Source organism: Dermacentor albipictus, chromosome 5 (genome assembly GCF_038994185.2).
Source record: "Dermacentor albipictus isolate Rhodes 1998 colony chromosome 5, USDA_Dalb.pri_finalv2, whole genome shotgun sequence".
Lineage (NCBI taxonomy): Eukaryota > Metazoa > Arthropoda > Arachnida > Ixodida > Ixodidae > Dermacentor > Dermacentor albipictus.
Genome location: NC_091825.1, coordinates 160,317,220 through 160,339,349, shown reverse-complemented (window position 1 = coordinate 160,339,349; position 22,130 = coordinate 160,317,220). Strand labels below are relative to the sequence as shown.

Genomic DNA, 22,130 nt, shown 5'->3' with positions numbered 1-22,130 from the left:
CAACACACCGTTGTACTTGTCGTGGTGTGCCACAAGGTGAAGTCCTGAGCCCCACTCTCTTTAACCATGCGCTTATCGATCTTGTTGATGTACTTCCGCGGTCCGTGCATCTGTCAGTATACGGAGGTGACATCTGCACATGAGCCTCACGGTTGACGCGTCTACGCGTACGCGCCAGGCTTCAGATAGCGGTTACGCTGACTTCAACCTACCTTGAAGGACATGGACTAGAGTTGTCATCTGAGCACTGCTCGCTGGTTGCCTTCACGCGCAGGATGATGAGCCCATATTTCATTAAAATCGATGGGCAGGCTATTAGTTATGAGAAGACTCACCGCTTTTTGGGAGTAATAATAGATCGTGACCTGTCCTGGAGCCCTCATATTGCCTACGTGAAAAAGAAACTCGTCATGATCACCCGCATGTTAAGATTTCTTGTGGAGAAATCGTGGGGTGCATCTGTACGAGCGATGGTTGAACTTTATAGTGTACTTTTCCTCGGGTTCATGGACTGCAGCTTACTTGTGCTTGGCAGGATCTGAATAATAAACGTAGACGTTCTCCATTCGATTCAAGCTCAAGTACTGAAAATGTGCCTTGGCCTTCCGGAATGTGCACCTTCAGTAGCGACTGCCGTCATCGCGCGTGATCACCCAATCACAACATATATTCACGTCGATGCCTTAAGAATGCACATCAGGCAATGCGCCCGGATTCCATTACACCCCCTCACCTCACTTCATGCTTCTAGGCCACAATCTGCTTTCAGCGATGTTATTGCTTCGAATCGGTCAGTGCTTCCCCTGCTTCCTTTTTCCCCTTTCATTTTTTGTCCTCTTTCCTTTTCTTTGTAACTTGTGGTTTCTGTGATCTTTAATTATGGCAGCCGTGGCCTAAATTGAACCGACGACCTTGTGCTTAGCAGGAGAACATCATAGCCACTGAGTGGCCGTGGCGGTTGCCGCAAGTGCGATAAGCCGGGGAATTATGTCGTAATTGTTCGCACAGCATGTTTTTCTCTTCCTGTGCACCCGTGACTTGCGCCGATGTTTGCCTAGCTTTACAAATACGCGAGTAGTAAACAACTGCCTGAAGAGTATAGTAAAACAACGGTATAATATTCAAGAACATAAACTGAAGACGGATATAGCAGGCAGAAAGAAAGAGGGGAGGAAGGGAAGTGTTACAATAAAGCTTCTCGCATCAAAACAACGCCAACTAAACGCATCAGCTTTCGGGCCCGCTTTATTAAAGTTTTTTCACATACATTTTTGATATGGCCGAATCTCTCAAGATGAAATATCAGGAAATTTTCGGCTTAAGTTGAAAGGCTTAAGGGGCGAATGATTTCGAGTAGCGGACAGTGTGTACGCACCTTGACACTGACGCGTGTGCCGGCTGTAGCGAAATCCTCGCGGGCACTGGACGACCCGCCGACCATCGGCGTGGCTGGCGCCACGCGGCTTGCACTGGAAGCCGCCCTCCGTGTTCATGCAGAGCGCCACTGAGCCACACGTGTGGCTGCCTTGCAAGCACTCGTCGATGTCTGGCGAGCGAGGGACAGTGTCAGGACACGGAGGTACTAAACGCACACACGCACACACATTCGTGTATAAAGATGGCAAGTTTATCTGGCAATCTAAGAACAGCCACGAGCTATGACAGCGTCAGCAGCAACAAGCTATTCAATCAAGTCTACAAACGACTGTTGCAGTTTGCTGGAGATAGGTGCTGCCATGTGTGAACGAGAGCCGCTTTCTGAATTTAAAGTATACTGCTTAAGTGCTTACGCAGCTTAGATAACACATGATTACGCTACATTGACACAAAGTTAAACGGTTTGAGTGACACTCTGTATTTGAGGGGTGAACTACCCCAATGCAATATGTGAGAGTGAGCTCAGTTCTGGACACCTTGTTAGCGTCAGCCTTGGCTCGGGTGTCAGCTGGAGCTCACGTCAACGTACCAAGAAAAAAGAATAATAATGATAGGCGCAAAGGTGCGTGTTCAGTGATCAATCCTGCCATCTACGGGCCGGTTGTTATTTTTTTTCGAGCTCTACAAGTTGAATCTATTTCCCTTTCATCTAGGTTTCCGTGCTACGTAATAATCACCAAAGTTAGCCTAGTGGCTGTACATTACATATTTTTTTAAACGCGTACTGCCCAGTATACACCAGCAAAGTACAGAGAGCTCGACACTTACGGAGTGGTCGAGTCGGTAAAGATCTAGCTTCCCAACACTTTAAGCATGTTATAAGCAAGTTGTCCAGATGTGTACCTATCGAAATTTATCGTACTCCCTCGCTCCTTTGCTGGCACAGTCATTTGGTAACCATGTTTCTCCTTTACACTTGCATGCAGCTGCTTTTATGCTGCGTAATAAAATATGTTTGCGCGTTTTGTCACTTACATGGAATATTTCGTTCCAAAAGCAGAGGTGAATTCACGAACTATACATAACAGGGCAAGCTTCATGACATTGCGTTCAACCAGCAGCACTGCATATGCACAGAGCAAGAGTCGTATTGCCAATCGATAACTCTAGTGGACACCGCGTTAAGTGCGCACGAATAGGCTAATCTAAGGAGCGCTAACAGAGGCATTGTCCTGTGCTCAGCTTGTGTTTACATCCATTTTGCGCTGTAATCGACATGAATCTTAACCGGGCTTGCTACAATTTATTTCCTGATCAAAACGGTCTGCTTTTGTTTAATTAGCAGCGCTTGTACGCTGCTTGCCTACATCCTTTCTTATATGTAATCAGTATGATTCTTAAGCAGCTCGTTCAACTCTTCACTGATCTGAGGGTGCCCATATAATTCCTTTCCTACGCACTTGACAAAGTACATGTAAATGCAGACGGGTCAGTTTAGTGGTTCACCACCAAGAACGAACAATCATATGCTTTATCAGCGATCTGTTCGTTGGTTTTTTCTTTACCTCGACGTATGCTGCAACCCCATATCGCCATATCGATAACACGCTGCCAGAAACCATTTTGTTAACGTCTTCAGGTCGGTAAGCCTATCTTGCCTTGGCTACGCCGTTCGCGTAGCCAAGGCAACGCGAACGGCTACGCCGTTCGCGTTCGCGTTCGCGTAAACAAAGGCTGCTGCCCGTTGCGCAGCTGCCCAGTGAGTTGACAATGTGCGTAGCACGGCCAATCACTGCGCAAGCAAAGGCGCACACTTAGCGCCAAGCACGGCCGCGGCCGTTCGCTTACCGAGGCACTTGCTGTAGAGGGTGTTGTAGCGAAGGCCTTGGGCACAGATCGGATCGCACACGTAGCCGCCGACTGTGTTCTTGCACTCTTCCTTGTGTTGGGCCTCGCACGCGCTCAATCCTTCGGCGCATTCGTCTACGTCTATGGACACAACACAACACACGCAAGCATGTGCGCGCTTCCATCTCTTTTCATTGTGATGCGACTGCGTGACGCAGAATCCTTGTCAAGCGAATTTTCGCGATCTCTATCAGTGTGCTCACAGAGAACAGCAGCTAGACAGTGGTCTAGCTGCTGTTCATTGGTCAGCAGCTAGTACATACTGCCTGTTCATTAAGAAAAATGTGTTGCTTATAATAATGAACTCAGTGGTATGCTTTTGTGAACAGTAATACCAGTATGCGAAGTTGTTGCAAGTGATTTCTATGCTATGTACAATCAATTGTTGCAAGTAAGCAATTTTGTAAAATGGGCGATACCTAACATGCGCTTTCACGCGAAGAAAAGAAAAATAAGAAACACAGTGAGTATAAATGGTTTCAAACAGTAGGCAAATGAACATGATTTAGAAAAACGAACTGTTGTAAATATTTGACAAAGACAGCTCGCACTGTCAGTATGCGAAATATGAACTAATCTGTGCTGAAACCACGTTTTTATTTATGCAATCCAAGTGCTAGCGGCAGCCGCTAAAAAAGAGCGCCAGAACCTGCACTTAAATAGCCGATTTATCAAGGAGGAGCTAGTGTAGTGACAAGCACAATATCACGTTTACCCTATATGTGTCTTTGAAGAAATACCGAACCCATTAGCGTCCAGCGTACATTTAATAGTACAGTACCATTTTCATCTGTAAATAATTAAAGAAGAAATATACAGTGTTCTTTAGTATACCATTTTGGTCCTGCCAAGACGATCACATCGATTTTTTTTGTCAGCTGCATGATGCGTTTGATCTATTCATCACGAAACTTGGAGAAGTGCTGAACATACCAGGTGCTGCTGTACATGCACCTTCTTTATTTGTTGTCAATGATAGCGTCTGTTTCTCTAAGATAAAGCTTGTGTGTAAGTTTTACAAAATAATGGTGTAAATGATGAACGCATGACATTCCATATGCAATACATGTTTATACCGTCGCAAGAAAATGAATGCAGATGTACTTTGTAAATTAAGCTGGCCCTATTTGTATGCCAGAGGCGTGTGCTTGTTCGCACGCAAACACGATGGTCTTTCTTTTTTTACCTGTATTTCGTCAAAATATTTTTTGCTGGCTACAAAAACTTCAGAGGTAAAAAATATATTAAGTATTACAACAACATTGTTATTATTCCTCCTGGTTTTTTTTTCTTGCTGCCGACAAAGATAACGATTCTCTTACCTTCTCAGTTAAAAGCATAGTGAGCAATTTTAGAGTAAACTTAGATAAATAAAAACCTAGTTCGGAATTACTTAAAAACATAATTTATGCATAATTTTATTACAATCTTTAAAATAGGTGGGAGGAGACAGAAAGCAATAGAGACAATGTATATTCTTCTGTCAATCAAAATGACTTCTGCTATAAAAGTAGGGAAACCGACATTGGGAAACCAGACATAGACGCCATTTCTTGAAAGGGCACGAATTCTAACGAAAATGTCACCGAGCAAATCATCCAACAGGATTATGATGCAAGAGCCGACTGGCACTGGAGAACATGCCACAAGTCTGTTAAATGTTTCAACTGCCACAGAAACAAATTCTGAATGCTTTAATCTAGACCGCGCCTACATCTGGATCAAAATATTTTCATCGCGCTCGCGTTTCTGCAAGCAACAAAAAAGTCCTTCCCAGTGACTTGATGAAGTCCTGTTACACACTTGAATAGTAAGAACACCTTCCAGAAAAGAATATTTCCCATTAAAGCGCAAATTTTGTGACTAGAAGGTTTTGCGGGGTTGTGTAAAATTTCGTTTTACTCTTCGCTGCAAGTTTTTCTTACGCAGGAAGCTGCAAAATATAGCATATACATTTGAGGACCTGCATCAAGTTTCGCTCCCAAAAAGGCTCAACGTACTTTATAAAGCACGCCATCGTAGCGTTTCAAAGAATAAAGCGCCAACTCATGAAACTTTAATAATGTAGTTACAGTGTGAAAAAATCACCTGGTACTAAGGATCAGCAAATTTTAATTTGTCGATTTTTCTTTGGTCTTAATTGGGTAAAATCATATTCTCTCTAAATGTGCATTTCAACGAATATCCCCTCCGAACCAAAAGCAGTGAATACGAAAGATGATCGTAACAGCAAGCAAACAATTCTCGCTCCCTAATCTCATTCACTAAAACAATGGGCGCAGAGAAATTCAAGCACAAGCACTGACCTGCTAATTCGAGTACATTGGTGCGCCTAACTACACAACGGAGCTCTTTTTACGCATTACTATGTCCGTTGAATTCAGTGCAGACATGTTCCTTGATAAATGGAATAATAAGCTATGGGTTATATTTATAGTTTCTAGGCGCACTAAGAACAATGACAGGGGTATTCGCTAACATGTGGACTGGGGCGAGCAACTGCAGCATATAACTTGTCACTTTTTTATTTCTTTCATTGCTACAAGGCACCTTGCTGAGGTGTGTAAAACATCATAGGAAGCAACCTGTGGTGCACCTATTGTAGGGAGGTTGTCTTAGCAAAACATTACAACGCTGAAATTAAACGTGCTCAGAATATTGTAGTGATTCATGGGTCCGACCAGCTTTTGAAGGTACCTCGTGCAAACTTCAACCCCGCACTTCAGTGCACATTCGTGTTTCGTAGTCTATTTGTAGACGTGACGGCAGGGCGCACACTACGGGATAAACACATGTGGATACAAACAGATGAAAGCACGTTTGCGTTACACGTTTGCGTTACATGTTTGTGTTTGTACGTGTTTATGCTAAGCGTCACATGCTCTCATCCCTTAGTTTGTGTGCAAAAATCTGCCCTTATGGAATACAGATACTAACTCAGCCAAATAAATGCCCTGCTTTCTTGGGAACACTTACTCCAGAACTCACTAACTGCCTCAGTAATAAAAGCCACCATAGCAAAGCCCTCTTCAGTGCTGAGAGCAAATCATGGTAATATGTATGTGACAGTTTCCGTAGCGAAAAAATACAAAGAAAAGGTAAAAAAATAACTTGCGGTGAAAAGGGCAGGAAGTGAGACAGCCGCTACACTTAAAACTGTTTACCAGGGACAAAGCTTCCTGCATGTACACTATTATATATGCAGCAATATTACAAAGAAACGCGAGCGTTCGGCCATCCGGTATGAGCCCAGCGTGAGCGACGCCTTGGCAAGAGTGTTTAATGAATACGACGTTTGGTTCGCACATGCCCCTTCGAGCAACTTAAGTGGACCCCTTGGAGAGATCAAGGTATCCGGGCGTCATGTATAAAATTCCTTGCAAAGAACGTGATGCAACCTACGTTGGCGAAGCTGGTAATTTAAAAAAAAAACGTATACAACACCACTCAATACGATGTCATGAACGGAAACTCAGTTTCTAATGCTTTATCGGAACACCACGAGAGCACAGGCCATTCCATAGACTGGAATTCGGCATCAGTTATTACTACAGAGAAGATATTGCCTGCACAACTTATGCTAGAATCGGTAGACATACAGACTGCACAGCATGCGGTAAATAGGACACGTCGGAATCAGCCCGAAATCTGGGCACGCGAATGGCGCCATCGCTTCCATACTTAACCCTTTAAGACGCTGTCTACGCAATTGTGCCCAGCAGGAGAGTGCATCAATAGCAAAAGCACTGATGAATATAATGGTAGTTAAAATGTGTTTCATACGCCTTGAAACACTTAATATTGGAACTGTGCTTCAAGTTTGAATAACGTGCAGAATGTTTTAGCAAAATGAGTGGGAAGGTAGACAGCTGGCTGTTTTTACTCTGTGTCAGTATGTTGTATATAGCGGGTTCACTTCTTTCATTGTTTTTTTACAATGTCATGCACCAGGCATAATTTTCAAGTGGCTGGATAAGTGCTTTTCAAGCTTTTGAAAACACGTAATAGTACATGTTCTCATATTTTGTGTTCCTGCAGTGAGCTTTTGTTTGCATCGAGTCGAAATTTTGTAAACTTGACAAAACTCGCTAAACAATTGAAAATTCTTTAAATTTTCTGCAGCTGTACACTTTCTGCGATTCTGAAGATGCAAGAGATGTGGTGAAAGCAACTTTTCACTCAACCGTGATAAATTGGCGTCTGAAAGGGTTAAACAAGAGCCACCGCGTTTGCTTTCATTGTGATCAAAGGAGCAGTACGGGCACCGAAACGTCAAGTTTTTATATAATAAATTTTACGTCTTGGCGTGTTATAACATGGTTACAAGGGCGCGTTCTAAGGAAAGGAAACAGAAAGAATGCACGAAGGACAGCCGCCGAACTTCAACTCAGCTTTACTGCGGAAAAGTTGCGCGAGCAGCAGTAGCTGCGCAAAAAAAAAACTGGAAACAACATTGCCGCAGTGCACTTTCTCAGCACACTGAAAAGCAGATCATCATGTCTCACTTAGCAACTCAGCGCAGCAACGGCTGCTCATGCAATTTTTCCGCAGTAAAGATCAGTTGAAATGCGGCGACTGTCCTCTGTGCATTCTTTCTGCGTCCCGTGCTCAAAACGCGGCGTTATAATCATGTTTTATTGATCCATCAACCAACAAGGCCATCTAAGTCTTACTCTTGGCGAGTGTTCGTTTTATTCCACTATGTTCATTCCTCGGCAGATGGGTTTCCGTCGAACTTGGAGTTATACATACGAATATACTGCGTAAACAGGCTATAACTTGAGGAGACATAGAGCAAGAGAAGAGTCATCTACACCAAGAACTTAGCCATTTCATGTCTACATCATATAAGGAAACGGAGGTATGGCTACCGCAGGCTTGACCATTCATTTGAATGAGATACACGAAATACGACTCTAACAGTTTCCGGGCAGTTTTAGCTTCACTTCTACCCAGTATCATCAATTCATGAAGACGTGGTTCACAGGACCTAAATTTGAAATGCGAAGAAAGATGGGCACTCAAATCAGCGTGTTCCCTTCATTTGGTCGTTGACTCAATGGCAAGTTCTCCCGACGTATGTAGGTTCCTCCACAGCTTAATGGAATCTGGTACATCACTCTAGTAGAAAACAACACGTAGCGATTCGCGTTCTTGACTGTATGCATTTGCACAGCGCATCCTGTGATGCGGGGGCAGAGGCGGGCCAGTTTGTTTGGGGCTGAAAAACATTCACCGACGATTCACCGATCAATTTACCGAGATACTCCCTAATGCGAAATTTGAGCGCCGCTCGATACTTGCTCTCATTTGGCGATATATTGACTGGCGTGGACAATGTCTCGTGCAGCACGTTGCAAACGGATCGAAGTGTGGCGCGATTTCCTCGCTAATTGGGAGATGGCGAGATGCAGCGCGTGGGTGATGCGTGAGCGCGATTCACAGCTGCCGCCACAGACAGACCTCCGCTGACGCAGCGCTTTGTTTCCATATATGGTATCAGTGGCGCCATTGGCGAACAGACGACGGGCGCTACTCTGGCGTCATCTCGTAGCCATCGTCGCCGTAGAGCCCATCTTGCGCGGCATTGCGCTTTTATTCTCACGCTTTCACCATACCCTCTTTCTCAGCTTTTCTCCTTGCGCTCTCTTCGCTATCGCCGTCTTTCATCCGCCGCTGTGCTCGTTCGCTCGCTTACGCCGAAGACGCCGCCGTGTCGCGGCGCCGGGGCTAGCCGCCGAAACTTCGTCAGGAAAGTTCGCTCGATGTGTGTCGGCCTTAAGACAGGTATTCCATGCCTGTTCGCCACCTTCCTAAGGCTGTGGCTCACTTCGTTGAGGCACGACACCGCCTGTGTTCTTTTTAGAGCATTGTGCTCGACTTCCTCGCCGGCCTTGGGTATTCGTTCTGAGAAGCTTTGCCCCTAATAAACAGCTGTAAGTGTAGCACCTGTCTAACTTCCTTCGTTTTCTATCGCTTCTTATTCTTTTCCTGTATTTTTGCTGCACAAGATTGCCCCATAGCAACCACCAAGCCGCCCAAGAAGAAGTTATGGTCACAGATGTGTCGAGGGAAGAGAAGATGTAAGAAGATGTTGGGATGATCTCATGAATTGAACATCGCATCTTGTGCGAGCGCAATACCGAGCCTATTCCAAGACTCTTGATGCGAATACTCCCTTTAGTCATTATTTAAAGCACAATTCTTTCATAAATGCTCCAAGTTTAAGTATATTTTCTAGAAACACGGCTCAAATATTGCAGAATAAAATTTAGGGCTTGTAGCATGAATATTTAGGCCACATCATGTCAATCCCGATAGTTATAAAAATTAATTCATTACGGATAGTGAGCTATTTAGACAATGCGTTACCTGATGGAAATGACTGAAATCATTGCTACAGGTAGAAACGCTGGTTACTATTGAGTTGAGGCCCTCCTGAAGCAAGCATTAGCAGCATTTAACAGCAGTGATACAGAGCAACACCCCGTAGTTCACGTCAAACCTGGCCAGGCACTTCTTAAAATACCAGTGTGTTGCATTACTTTCCATGCCAACATAACAATTATATTTTGGGGGGTTGGAAAAGGATTACGTTTATGTTCAACATAGATTAAATATCTTTTTGTCGTCACTATTGGGAACATTCAAAAGTAAGTTGCGCCTTCATATACGGACACAGTGACTGAAAGGAATACCGAAAAGCTAACAAAGAAGTGCACTTGCTTTAACACATTTTTTTTTTCTTCGACCATTCGACATCGTGTAGCTTGCCTGTTTCAAGCTTCTTACGTTTTCGCGTTCCTTGTTGTTAATTCCGCTGTTAGGCGTACAGTACTTTTCCTTCTTTTAAGGGGAGCACCTATATCTCTAGTAATAAAGTCAGTGTATCAAATAGTTGAGCTTTGTCGATAGAGCAAATGGTTGCTATAAAGCGCAGGCAACAGACTGCATGCCTTCATACCAGTGTTCCGCTCTAATTAGTGGTCACATACTAAGTGAGTGTTCCCTTTAGCATAGGACAGCACCATAAGCTTTGCGAATCTATACACTAGTTGTTCACTCACCGACGCATGCGTCGTCCTTCCACACGTATCCACCGGGGCACTCCTTGCTTTCTTTAGAAAGACATTGGTATCCGCCATGAATATTGAGGCAGCTCTGTGTGTCCCCTTCGCAGTCGTCCAGTCCCTCCGAGCATTCGTCCACGTCTGTCGGCGCAGCGACCATGAGCTTGATGCCGTAGTTGCATAGATATGGCACACTACGGCATCCTAGGGATTCTAGTGAAGCGATTTGCGCTGGGCGCCGTTTCTCGTGCGCGCAACTGACGCTTTCCTCCTCTCCGTCAATAAAAAATATGGGAACGACTGAAAGCCAAGTAAACTGCGCAGAAATTATTTTAACTTCACTTTGAGTTGAGCGCTTAATTACCTGATCGTCAATTGCTGCTTTTGTGATTAGCTCGTGGTTTTCTACAATGAGCTTTTCCGCGTCATCGTCCTGCAATATGCGGTAATATTGTGACATTAACTTCAGACTGAAACTTTTAATATTACCCGCAGTAAATCGCTTGATTTTGGTGCCATTTCAAGAATGTAGACCGATCAATTGACCGAAAATCCTGCTCTCAGTGCAAGCTTACAGAAAGTGTAATCCAGGGTGAAGGAAAGTTGCTAAGTTATCTTTGCCACGACGGAAGTTACGATTTCAAGCTGCCCAAATGCACATGTTACGAGTGATTTACGAAATGAATGTAAAGCGAATGCCAGTGCGCGTAAGGCGCCGGTAGCTCGAACTCTGATCCCACTTACCTATACAGTCCTTTATGGCAGTGTTGTATTTGAATCCAGCGTCGCACTGAGGCACGTCTCCACCGACGTTCGGCAGAGCAACAGTATCTCCCTTGGGTATGCACTTGAAGCTTCCCGGTATATTCATGCACCGTTCCCGGCTTTCGTCACAGTCGGCCATTCCGTCAGAGCATTCGTCAATGTCTGCGAGCAAAACGGGTCGACCACAAAGAGCTCCCTACACACGTCACCTACCCAAAGCCACCTGGGCATACGCTGTGTGAGCCAACCGTTATGCTTGCTGACAGAGCAGTGTCAGTGTAGAGTTACCTGTGCAGCTGACGAGGTCGTCCTCCAAGCGGAATCCTTCATTACATTTGCAAACTGGTAAGGCGTTCACGACGTGGCAAATTTGTTTGCACGGATTATTCCGGTCGCACGGCTGCTCATGAGCGCCACCTGGAAAAAGAATTGTACACTGTAAAAACGTTTACACTCTTAAGGGTCTTTTCTTGTCACACGGGTAACACCCATATTGTTACGGCCTTAAAAAAATTATAGAGAACGACAACGGAGCTCTAACTAGACATGCGATGGCAAAAGAGGTAGGTTAAGATTATGTAACCATTCTGAAAGCCTTGGGTGCAAAGAAAAATCCAACTGGAGAATTTCACAGGGGTAACAAATAAATGCTGGTAAGCGCTGTTCCAAGATAGGACAAAAGAAAGACACAGAAGCACAGTACAAGCGCTAACTCGCAACCAAATTTTATTGTGAAGACTTCGCCTTCGAACATGAGCAATCTTTAGCTAACAAAGGCTATAATTTGCCTATGCATTGTAGGTCCCGTCCCTCTATTCGAATTCTAGGTAGGAGGGGCAATGCTTTGGCCAGAGGAATCATGGAGGCATATCATATTAGAAAGAAAAAGAGCACCTGTATTAGCGATAAGTCGGTTGTTTCGCGAAGCAAGAAAATGCAGTTTTTAGAAATGAGTGCTGTAGTTTATACGCTTCTTGATATGACGTACTGGTTGGCTTGATGGACAAAGCGTTTGCGCGATCTTGGTCTGCTGTGTATTTAAGTTACCGCTTGTACTGTGCTTCTGTGTCTTTCTTTTGGCCCGTCTTGGAACTGCGTCTTGGCGCTCTTTGGCCACACGTGGCCCTTGCGCCATTAAGAATCAAATATTCATTGGAACTGCGTTTACCAGTATTCAGTCGTTAAGCATGAACCAACTAGGCCAGCAAGAAATTTTGTTAATTCACAGGGGTATGTATGAAAATTTATTTAATGCACTTTTTATGCTGCTTGTCACAGCTGTTTTCATTTTTACTTGCAAAAAAAAAAGTCGGCAAACAAGATGCCATCATTGGTTCCCAACAACAATTTGAACTTACCGATTAAACGTGAGGGCGTTAGCTATGCGTCAGCCGAACACCCTTTATACACCCATAAAGGTGTAAAAATGTTTAGAGAGTACACTCTTAAAACGGTTGCACCCTTTGGGGTGCATATTTGTCCCACAACAATAATCGTCATCTGCCTTGCTTGCGTTTCCTTTCCTGAAAACTCGGCGCTCGCTACTTTCCTGTCGAGAATGCTGCGTCACACTGATAACGCGCATGCCGTTCGTGACTGGTAAGTACCGGGCTCGCAGCGCTAAAGAAAGGAAACGCGAGCAAGACAGATGACGATTATTGTTGTGGGACAAATATACACCCCAAAGGGTGCAACTGTTTTTAGAGTGTACTGATGATATTTGGTCCTACTGTAGCTTAAACAATGCCCCTCTTTTAACATATCATGATCGTGCTAAATTACTAGTAGCGGCAGATGGTATCGGTAGTTTTTTGGTTACATACGTCAATAGCTTCCGACTGCTATACGTTGTAAGCTTGCCAGTTAACTTTAACATTTAGTTTTTGACTAAATGTTTAACCAAAAACGCATCAGGAAAAAGTGCATAATTTCTCGCTCAATTAAAAAGCTGATTACTTTTCGTGGCAAAAGCCAAAAATCACTACAGGCACCCTTCGTTCGACAAATTACAGAGGTCACTTTGCTGGAGTGAACATGGCCATTTATAAACTAACGATTTCCAAACACCCTCAGCGATGCATGCGTGTACGTGTCGGATGATAACAAGACGCTTTGTCCGATTAAAGTACAAATGTACACGACCCTCCTGGGCCCAAATAACCGAGAAAAATATTTGTTGGACGGACGGACGGATTGTCGATAGATATCTACCATTGTTTGTCGTGATGGGGACACAACTTCGCCCGTCGTTATGGAGTTCGTGGCCACTCGGGCATGTCGGTACGTCGATCCCTCTGTCGCCAGGACCTGCAGACACTGCAGTTGAGAAGACAAGCGGCTGAGTGCCAGGAAACATATAGGATGATGCGACTGATCACGATGGAATGCATTCCATGGGGCTATATTGTCCAAAACCTTTCGTTACAGACAGTTGTAATTTTCATGGACCGCGAAGATTTGGTAGAGCAGCTGGCCAACGGAAGATATTCAAGAGCCTACTCTCGTACAGGGCGTATACGTCACACTATTGCCTGCTGTTCCAATCCTCGTTTTCCAGAAATGCGGGGCGTATTCAGCGTGAAGCCCTAATGTCAAGGCAACCAAGATATATGTGGTGCAGGCTGTCAGTGGGAGCTCGAGCACAGCCATACTGCGAACTGAAATATTCCTTGTCTTTTCACGTGCGAAATTAGGTGACGAACACCTTTCGAAGCCGTTGCTAAACTTTCAATCCAAGCATCCTAAATTAGTAAAAAACGGAATTGCCATGTCGTGCCTTAAGTCTTCCCTCACCAGATCCTGCATGCACAAAATGAGCGCCAGTTTTAATGCGCAGGTCCGGCGCCTATTAGAAGCAGGTTATCCTATTGTAGCGGTGGCCACTGTGGCTGAGCGCCTAAAGAAGTCGGTTTCAAGAGGGACGGACGTGATTACAGAAAGCAGTAATAGCAAAAAAAGAGTAGTGGCTATTCCGTATATTCATTCAATGTCGCACAGGCTTAAAAAAGTTGCTAGTAGATATGATGTTAATGTTGCTTTCACTGGTCCCAATAAGCTAGGTAAGATATGCGCTGCCGTACAGAATAAAAAGGAGTGGACAAAAGGCAAAAAACGAACAGATATTTGTCCAGTGAAGCACAATAAGAACAACAGTTTTACTGACTCTCGTATGGGTGTGGTTTATAAAATTCCCCTTAGCTGTGGCCAGTTCTACGTAGGGCAAACGGGACGGTGTATCAATCAGAGGCTAGTGGAACATAAAAGGTCGTTAACCGGTGGATCGCCTTCTAATCTTTCACTACATTGCCGAGGTTGTAACTGCATGCCAGAGTTAGATGAATGCGCGATATTGTACAGGCATAAGAATGAAGATACGCGTCTTATGGTAGAGGCATGGCATATCTATAATGGTGGAAGTGCGTGCGTGAGTCAGCCTTCGATTGCTTTACATAAGGAAGAGATTAAGTGTCTTAACAGTTATCTCTCACGTATACCGGCACATGTACCCGATTGACACGTGGTGTTACCATTCCTGAGCATGCGCAGATGAGTTTTGTGTCTCCTTTCTTTTTTCGCCTCAGTGCTCCCTTCAGTTGATAGTCGGCGTTCGTGTTGTCCACTTCTCTACTCTTGTGTCCTGTCTGCACGCCACTTCTATTTTGCATAATGAATCTTTACCAACTAGCTCAGCTTTCTGTCGTTTTAAGAAATATGTAACTGCCCACTGTCGAGCGAGGTTTTTTTTTTTTTGCTTGCGTTTCATTCACTGCATACCATACTTGCTTAACCGCGTTTGTGCGGCGTGCAAGACGATAGGAAGACTCATCGCTTTCACTTTATCTCTAGTGCAACAGCCACAAGTGAACGGGCCAATTGCTGAGCTGCCTATCGTGACCTGCAGCTGTAGTAACCTCCGATATCGGACACCGCGACGCTGAGTCTCGGAGGCCATGCACCAAGTACGCGTGCCTGCAGTTCGTACCGTCGTTGTCGCGGCCCGTGGAGCTCGTGTCGTCGGGCAAGTCGTCTCTTCCCGAGCAGCACTGATAGAAGGCGTCGTCCCAGGGCAGGCCGAGCGAGAAAGTCTGCGGTCGGCACGGAGCTCCTTCCTTTACGGCGGCGAGGCCCAGGCGACAGCCGTCGCAGCAATCCTGCACGTGCCATGCAAATGCACAACGAAAGGTTTAGTTTATGCTGGTGTCCTGAAGGCCTTCGTAAACACTACATAGGAGAGGGAAAGGGAGCGAGAAGGATAAACAGATCGTGGACAGATCAACTGTCAAACAGGTGGATAGTAGCTAGACGCGTTCATATTGTATGACGATATGTTATGAGCATATTGGAGACAAACTAATAAACTTTAATCACCATAAAAGACCGTCAAAGCCCATCAAGGACAGCTGAAACGACAAGAAACAGCGAGTATTGCAGGTTAGCATCCGAGACATCTCTAGCACCTCTCCGCCCCAAGAGTTAAAAATGTCTCGGATATTCAAGTTAGAATAACTAGCCCGGATTTAAGCATTAAAAGGCGTAATTTCCAAAATTATGAATAGAATGGAAAGACAAGGGGATTTTGCTGTTTTATAACACTGACAAACAGGAATTGTGGCTACTGAGAAGCCTGCTATGTCAAGATCATACTTAAGAAGCAAGGTTCTAAAAAAAGAAAAAGGAAAAGCGGAAATAAACAAAACACGTTAGAGGGGGAGACATGTTCAAAAAAAGAAAAAAGAAATTCACACAGAAACTCCTCTGGGAGTTGTCCAAGTATACGTAAGCATTGTGCCACTTGGTCACCTCCACGCAACCCGGTGTCATTATCAATGTTATGAAGCTTGATCAGGCCAGTACAAATGACAGCGCTGTGGCGACACGAACGGGTGCGGGCGGCGGTACCAGGTGCGCTGACGACGTTCCAATCATTATGAGCCGTTATTGCTCTTTAGCGCATTATCCACCCGCGCCGAACCATTGAACAAACGTGCTCGGGGGGCTGCTTCGTATGGCACCGCCGCGCAGGCCGCACCTTGAAAGCGATCTGCGATGCCACAAAGAGTGCCGACTGCTGATAGCTTCGCGCGCTGTGTTCTCGCCGCTTACTTGGTGTCGAAAACGCGCGCGCCCATATCTTGAAAGCGATCTGGGAAAGTGGCAGAGTGAGGCGTGTACTGTGCTCTCGTCGCTTCGTTGGCGTGGAAGCGAGAGGCTGCGCGAAGGTGAATCCGGGCACGATGCTGCGGACGCTATCTCGAAAGCGGTCATCATATTATGGGAATGATGGAGGGAGTGTTTTCTCGTTGGCTAAGCATACAAATACTTACGCATTTAAAACTATAACGTAAATGATTTGCCTCATGAACCAGAGACAGACAGACAGACAGACAGACAGACAGACAGACAGACAGACGTCATGTCAAATGGAAGGATTGACATCTGTTACAACACAAAAAGCGCAGGCGGGAAAACGCCGTCGAAAGCCTACGCGATAATTTAGAAAGTAGACCTTTCCTTTGTCACAATACAGAATTGCAATCTTTACAGGTGAAGAGCGGGTCATTTCTGAGGCACCCGCGCCGCAGGATTACCCGGTAAGTGTCGCCGACGCACTCGCTCTGCTCGTCATGGCAAGGCCGGCCTCCACGCGCGGCCGCCTTGCCAGCGTCGCACAGGCTCTGGCGCAGCGCCGACCGGCAGCAGATCTCCTGGGCGATGCGGCACGACTGCGTTGCCGGCAGCTGGGGCAGCGGGAGGCCATCGCAGACCGAATGGGACGTGCCCCACTGGCTGCCTTCCTCGCAGCAGTTGTTCAGCCCTTCTTCGATGTCGGAGCTGGCTGCTGAGGTAAAGAGAGGACCTCAGACTCGACTTCCCCTCGCGCTTCGTGTCACACGCTACCTGTCGTCTCGCATCACGTACCTAGTGTCCCGTATCTAAAGCCACAACGCCCATCATTTTGCAATTTTTTCTACAAGTATTAACTGCAAGCACCCTTCCGGAAACGGCAAAGCACGACACTTTCTTCCTACTGTCCCCATATCGTCATCATGTATTATTTTCACCACTAGATACACAAGGCGAAAAAGGGACAACCGGAAAAAAGGCCGACTTGACAAAGCTCCAGTCTTCCAGACAGACAGTGGAGAGGCTGGTGTATCGATACAACAATACATAAAGTGTTGACATCAGAGTATTTTAACACAGGCACATGTACTTGCTTTCATGTTATTGTAGAGAAGCCGGTTATAACACATTTGTGTACAATACCACTCAGTATACAATTAAAATGTCCTATCTTGCATATTATTATTTTGACACAATGTCAATTGCACGCATATAACCATAAGAATGCGAAAAATATAACAAGCTTCACAATAAATGTAGAATAAACGCAAGTTACAATCAAGAAACGTTTTCCATTTTTTTCTAGATACATTTTTTACATACTTTCAAGGATATATGTGAATCCATAAGGAAAAAAATACAATCTGCAGTTAGGCTGCTGCTTTCGCAACAGAAATCCCGGCAACGCAGCCCATGGCGTCATCATGACCTCGAAGTTTAGAAGCGTGAAGACGGCCTTTGCAGCATCGAGTCCACAACGCAAACCCTGCCGCGCGGCCCGGACACAATCGCTGCAGCAGAAACCTGGCTTCTGGGGATCTTCGCTACAAGCGTAAACGTAATAAACACAACGAGAGTACTTCAGAAGTTCGGCGCACCTGTTAGATACTTTCGCAATAAACTTCTATAAAAACAAATTCAGCATTTCAGTTTTGTTGAGTGATAACACATAGCATTTTGTTGGTTTAAATAGTTAAGTATGCAACTCAGTGTATAATTAAGGCGCTTACAGGTATAATTAGTACGTGAGAAAGGGATCTTCCACGGTGCCTGGCGGCGATATGAATATGTACTTTTATGTTCTTGTAAAGGTGCAAGGGTTAGAATTGAATCGAGTTTACCCAGCCTAGCATTTCTATAGCTTAGTAGTGTTTTGAACTTATATATGTCACCAGCTCTGATTATTCTGTATTGTTGGAAAAGCTCTTGCGTGTGTTCGGACGAAGAAACGCTTGCTATCAGCCGAATCGCTTTCTTTTGAAGTATTTCCAGCATTTTAACACTTTGCGCGGTAGTGTTACCCCATATCAGTGAAACGTAACTGAGGTGTGAATGGAAAATATCATAAGTGAGACGCTTAACTTTAAAAGGTAATGCACTTCGATTTTATACAAACAACTTTTCGTACCTTTGTCGCAACAGTTCTGCGGAAAACCCGCAAGGTGGAGGGAAGTAATTAATAAAGAGATAATGAGACATCCACCCAATCGTGGCAGTTGCTACAAAGAAAACCCTTACGGTTCCTCGAAGGAAAAGCCTCGGAGTAGAAGAAAAATTCGTCCTGGTCCGGGACCTCCACCTTACCGGGGCAGCCGCTCTACCATCCGAGTTAACAAGGCGGCTATCTGCCATCTGGTAGCCACCTCATTAGCGCTGATGCGAATTTTTTTTTTCAGAAATAGCAGAAACGTGGCGTACCGTACCTTGAATATTGTTGTTGTTCTATTTTTTACCGTTAGTTCGCAACAGTCGCCATCTCTAGAAAGTAGCGTTTGTTCTTTTCGCTTCCTTTCTTTTGAACAGACCACAACGAAGCATACTTCCTGACAGCTCCTTTCTCTCCTCCCGCGATCCTTCCAACTATGCAAGCTGCCGCTAGAGAGGAGTGGTTATTCAACCGTTTCGTCACGGCGTTTTCACTATTCTATCTCCCCTCTTGGCTGCTGCGCGTGAGTACAAAGGTAAGCGCTGCAGCTTCTGCAATGCTATTGCGGGGGGCTCACGCGCAATTACCGCCTTTCAGAGGCCAAGGAATTCCAGAGGGCATTGTGGCAACGGCCAGGGAGTTCGTTGGAAAGGTGTCATAGATACCTCTCCTCCGTCCCTGTCGTTTACATTACACACGTTCTCAGCCACTCCCCGACGCGGCGTGCAAGACAGCAACAGCAGCAGCGGAAATGTCGCAGGAAGAGGAAAAGAAAGCTTCGCTCTAAAACCTTCCAACAATAGGTTCACTTCATGTAGATCTTGAAAATGCAATAACCCCCATGGCGAAATGCAAAAGCACCCTTGTTACGCCTGGCGTCTAGCACCTCGTGCACAAAGGACTTTCACCCACCATGCCTCGTCGAAATGCAGCGTGGCTTCTCCTGATACGGTTGGCACCTCGTGCAGAAAGGACTTTCACCCACCATGCCTCGTCGAAATGAAGCGTGACTTCCTAATTCGCCATGGCCATCTCGAGTGTCTGCCGGTCCGGCGGAAGCCCCGCAGTGTTTTCAGGCCTCTTTTGTGTGTTTGTGTGCGACTTTAGAGGGACCCTTTCCTCGAGCTGTGAAGCTCTGCAGGGGAACTTCCGCGAACCAGCAACGCCCAAAAGAGAAGGACAAGCGTCTGTAATTCCTGGATTTGAGGCTTGGTATAACCGGAGGCGGGACCCCCTCCTCCTTGCAGCAGACTCGGTATAACCTGAGCCTCGGTATAACCGGAGGAGGAGGGGCCCTCTTTCTGCGAATCAGACTTTGTTCCGGTCACGTGACGTCGACGGAAGCAAGATCCCTTCCACGATTGTAGAGAGCCTATATTAAGGGGCTCCGAAATGTACTTTTTCGATCACTTCATTCTCTTCTCATCATCTTTCACCAACCTTTGAATAAACCGCGCAAGTTTCGCACTATAAATCGTCTCGTCCTCACTTGGTCGCCATGGTCTACCGGATGCCTGCACCCCGCCGACAACGCCACGCTACCCAATAGTAACGTCGGTCGAGTTTCAATAGGCAGGCGTCGCTACAACTCGGCAGCAGTACGATACGCTACCCTGGAGTACGCAACAGTGTCCCATGCATTGAGGGTACATCAAAGATTCCCTGGTGGTCAAAATTAATATGGCATCCCTTACTAAGGTGTATTAGGGGAGTAGGATAGTAGTAGTCGTAATCAAACTTAATAAGAGGTATAGATTAAGAGTAGTACAAGCCTACACTACAACACCCAGTCAGTCACGATGATGATAAAGTAGATCAATTTTATGAAGATGTTCAATTAGCGATGAAAAAAGTGCAAACTCAGTATACTGTAGCAATGGGCGATTTCAATGCAGAAGTGTCGAAAAAGCAGGCTGGTGAACAAGCAATTGGTAACTCAATAGCGCGCCAGTCAGCGTCGTACGATAGTTGAAAGCCCCAAAATTAGCGCGTTGCCGAAAGCTTCTCTAAATGTGGGAGAAGCCACTCTGTCCTGTGGTCCTGCCACTTCTGAAAGTACTCAGTGTAATGCGCGAGTATTTGAGATCTTGGATTAACGATCGAAGAGAGCCCCATACGATTCGATGTTCGAATCGAATAGTCACTATTTGTAAATACAATTTTCGCACACATACTTTTTATATGTTTGAATATATCAACTGTGCGAACTTTAAACATCATTTGAGCAAAAATGCGACAATTAGTTTCATCCCTGCGGGCATAGCATAAAACATGAAAACATACGTAAAGGAGCAGGCTACTGTTACGTTTCGCCTACGACGCGCGGTATAGCCGGCGCGGAGGCAACGGACGCCGAGGCTTCGTTCAAAGCGGCGGACATTTTGGCCCGTTCAGCACCGCCGCAACGCCTCCCCGCCAAGGGCGTCCAGGCATGTTTCAATGCCACGTGTATTCGTGTGTGCGTGTGTGCCTCTTGGTGCCCACGCTTGTCAAAGCGCGGCAGCCGGGGAGAGGAGCTCCCCAAGTGTGAAGCGAGGAGGTCTGACCGGCGCCGGCCCGGCGGATGCGTCACTACACTCGTCTCAACGTGTCTCTCAGCCTGTCCGTGCCCCGCATCACGTGCGCCTCTGACGAGGCGTTCCTTCTTGCCCTCAACTCCGAGAGTATAAAAGCAGCTGCCCCCGGTCGCCAAGAGAGAGGCTCCGATTTCTTCTGTCGAGTAACGTGCTCTCCCGTTTCTCCACTTCGGTTGACCTGACCGGCCGCTCTTTTGCGATGCTAGAATAAACAAGTTGTTCTGTTAGCAGTCGACTCATGCTTTGCCAGGACCTTCGGATGCTTCCAGTTGTGCCCCAGGTTCCAGGCCAACGCTACCCTTGGGGTTGCGACCCATTTGCAACACTACATAGGTGAAGGAGGCACATTTGCCGGCTGTACATCGATCATTCGCGCTTTCTGAAGAGTCATATGTATGCGAACAAACTGTTTATTACTGCGATAGTGTTAAGGGCCCCGTGTCGCAGAAAATCCGGCGTCTGTGTCCGGCGTCCCGCATCTAGCATCGACCGTTGTCTGAGGAATAATTATTCCGAACGACGCGCACTCAGCCACGCATACCCAACCAGGCAGGCCCTCCCTATAGTGCAAAGAAGTTACTGAACTAATTGCATTTATCAAAGAAAAATGCGTCAGAAAAATCGTAAAGAGAGATTTACACAACCTACAGACATGATGGCGGCGCATTGTAATTTGAATATGCGAGAAAACATAATTCTGTTACGCGGAAACTCACACACAAACCGCTTTTAACACGATGATATAAAGTTTGTAAACAGGGATAAGGTGCCTCAGAAAGACTGGCCAATGTTTCGATAGGAGGACCTATCTTCGTCAAAGGCGGCCTCGTCATCCTTGGCATGTTAGTTTTCAAGGGTTAGTGCAGTGACCTCACATGCGTTTATTGTCGGTGGCGGTTGGTTGTAATGGGAAAGACTTCAGAGGTAATGAGCGCTGTCGCCTGACGTCTGTGAGCGTCGTTCCCAAGACGAGAGGACAAGAGCGGGAGAGTGGGAAGGCGGGGAGAAAAGAAAAAAAAAGAAAAGGAGAGAGAAAAAAACGGGGTAGGGGGGACACCAAGAGGGGGAGAAAAGGAGAAAGAAGAAGAAAAAAAACACGATAGCATTTTCCAGCTGCCGTTTGAGGTCTGTCGTAGCAGGAGCGGCGCGGCGCCCTCGGTTCCT

General features: G+C 45.9%; 1 protein-coding gene across 10 annotated transcripts in view; it reads right to left on the bottom strand.

Moving 5' to 3' along the window:
- The window catches only part of LOC135916344 (fibulin-1-like), a 183,767-nt gene that overhangs the window by 61,550 nt on the left and 100,087 nt on the right, over window positions 1-22,130 (bottom strand). For 4 of the 10 annotated variants that reach the window (XM_065449686.1, XM_065449692.1, XM_065449685.1 and 1 more), the window contains 8 exons: window positions 16,709-16,959; window positions 15,103-15,271; window positions 13,332-13,436; window positions 11,409-11,537; window positions 11,100-11,282; window positions 10,353-10,496; window positions 3,226-3,366; window positions 1,376-1,546 (listed from right to left, as the gene is read on the bottom strand). In XM_065449686.1, coding sequence (XP_065305758.1) covers window positions 1,376-1,546; window positions 3,226-3,366; window positions 10,353-10,496; window positions 11,100-11,282; window positions 11,409-11,537; window positions 13,332-13,436; window positions 15,103-15,271; window positions 16,709-16,959 — 1,293 coding nt within the window. The remainder of the gene's footprint in view (window positions 1-1,375; window positions 1,547-3,225; window positions 3,367-10,352; window positions 10,497-11,099; window positions 11,283-11,408; window positions 11,538-13,331; window positions 13,437-15,102; window positions 15,272-16,708; window positions 16,960-22,130) is intronic. The other 6 variants (XM_065449693.1, XM_065449687.1, XM_065449691.1 and 3 more) reach the window with 4 other exon arrangements.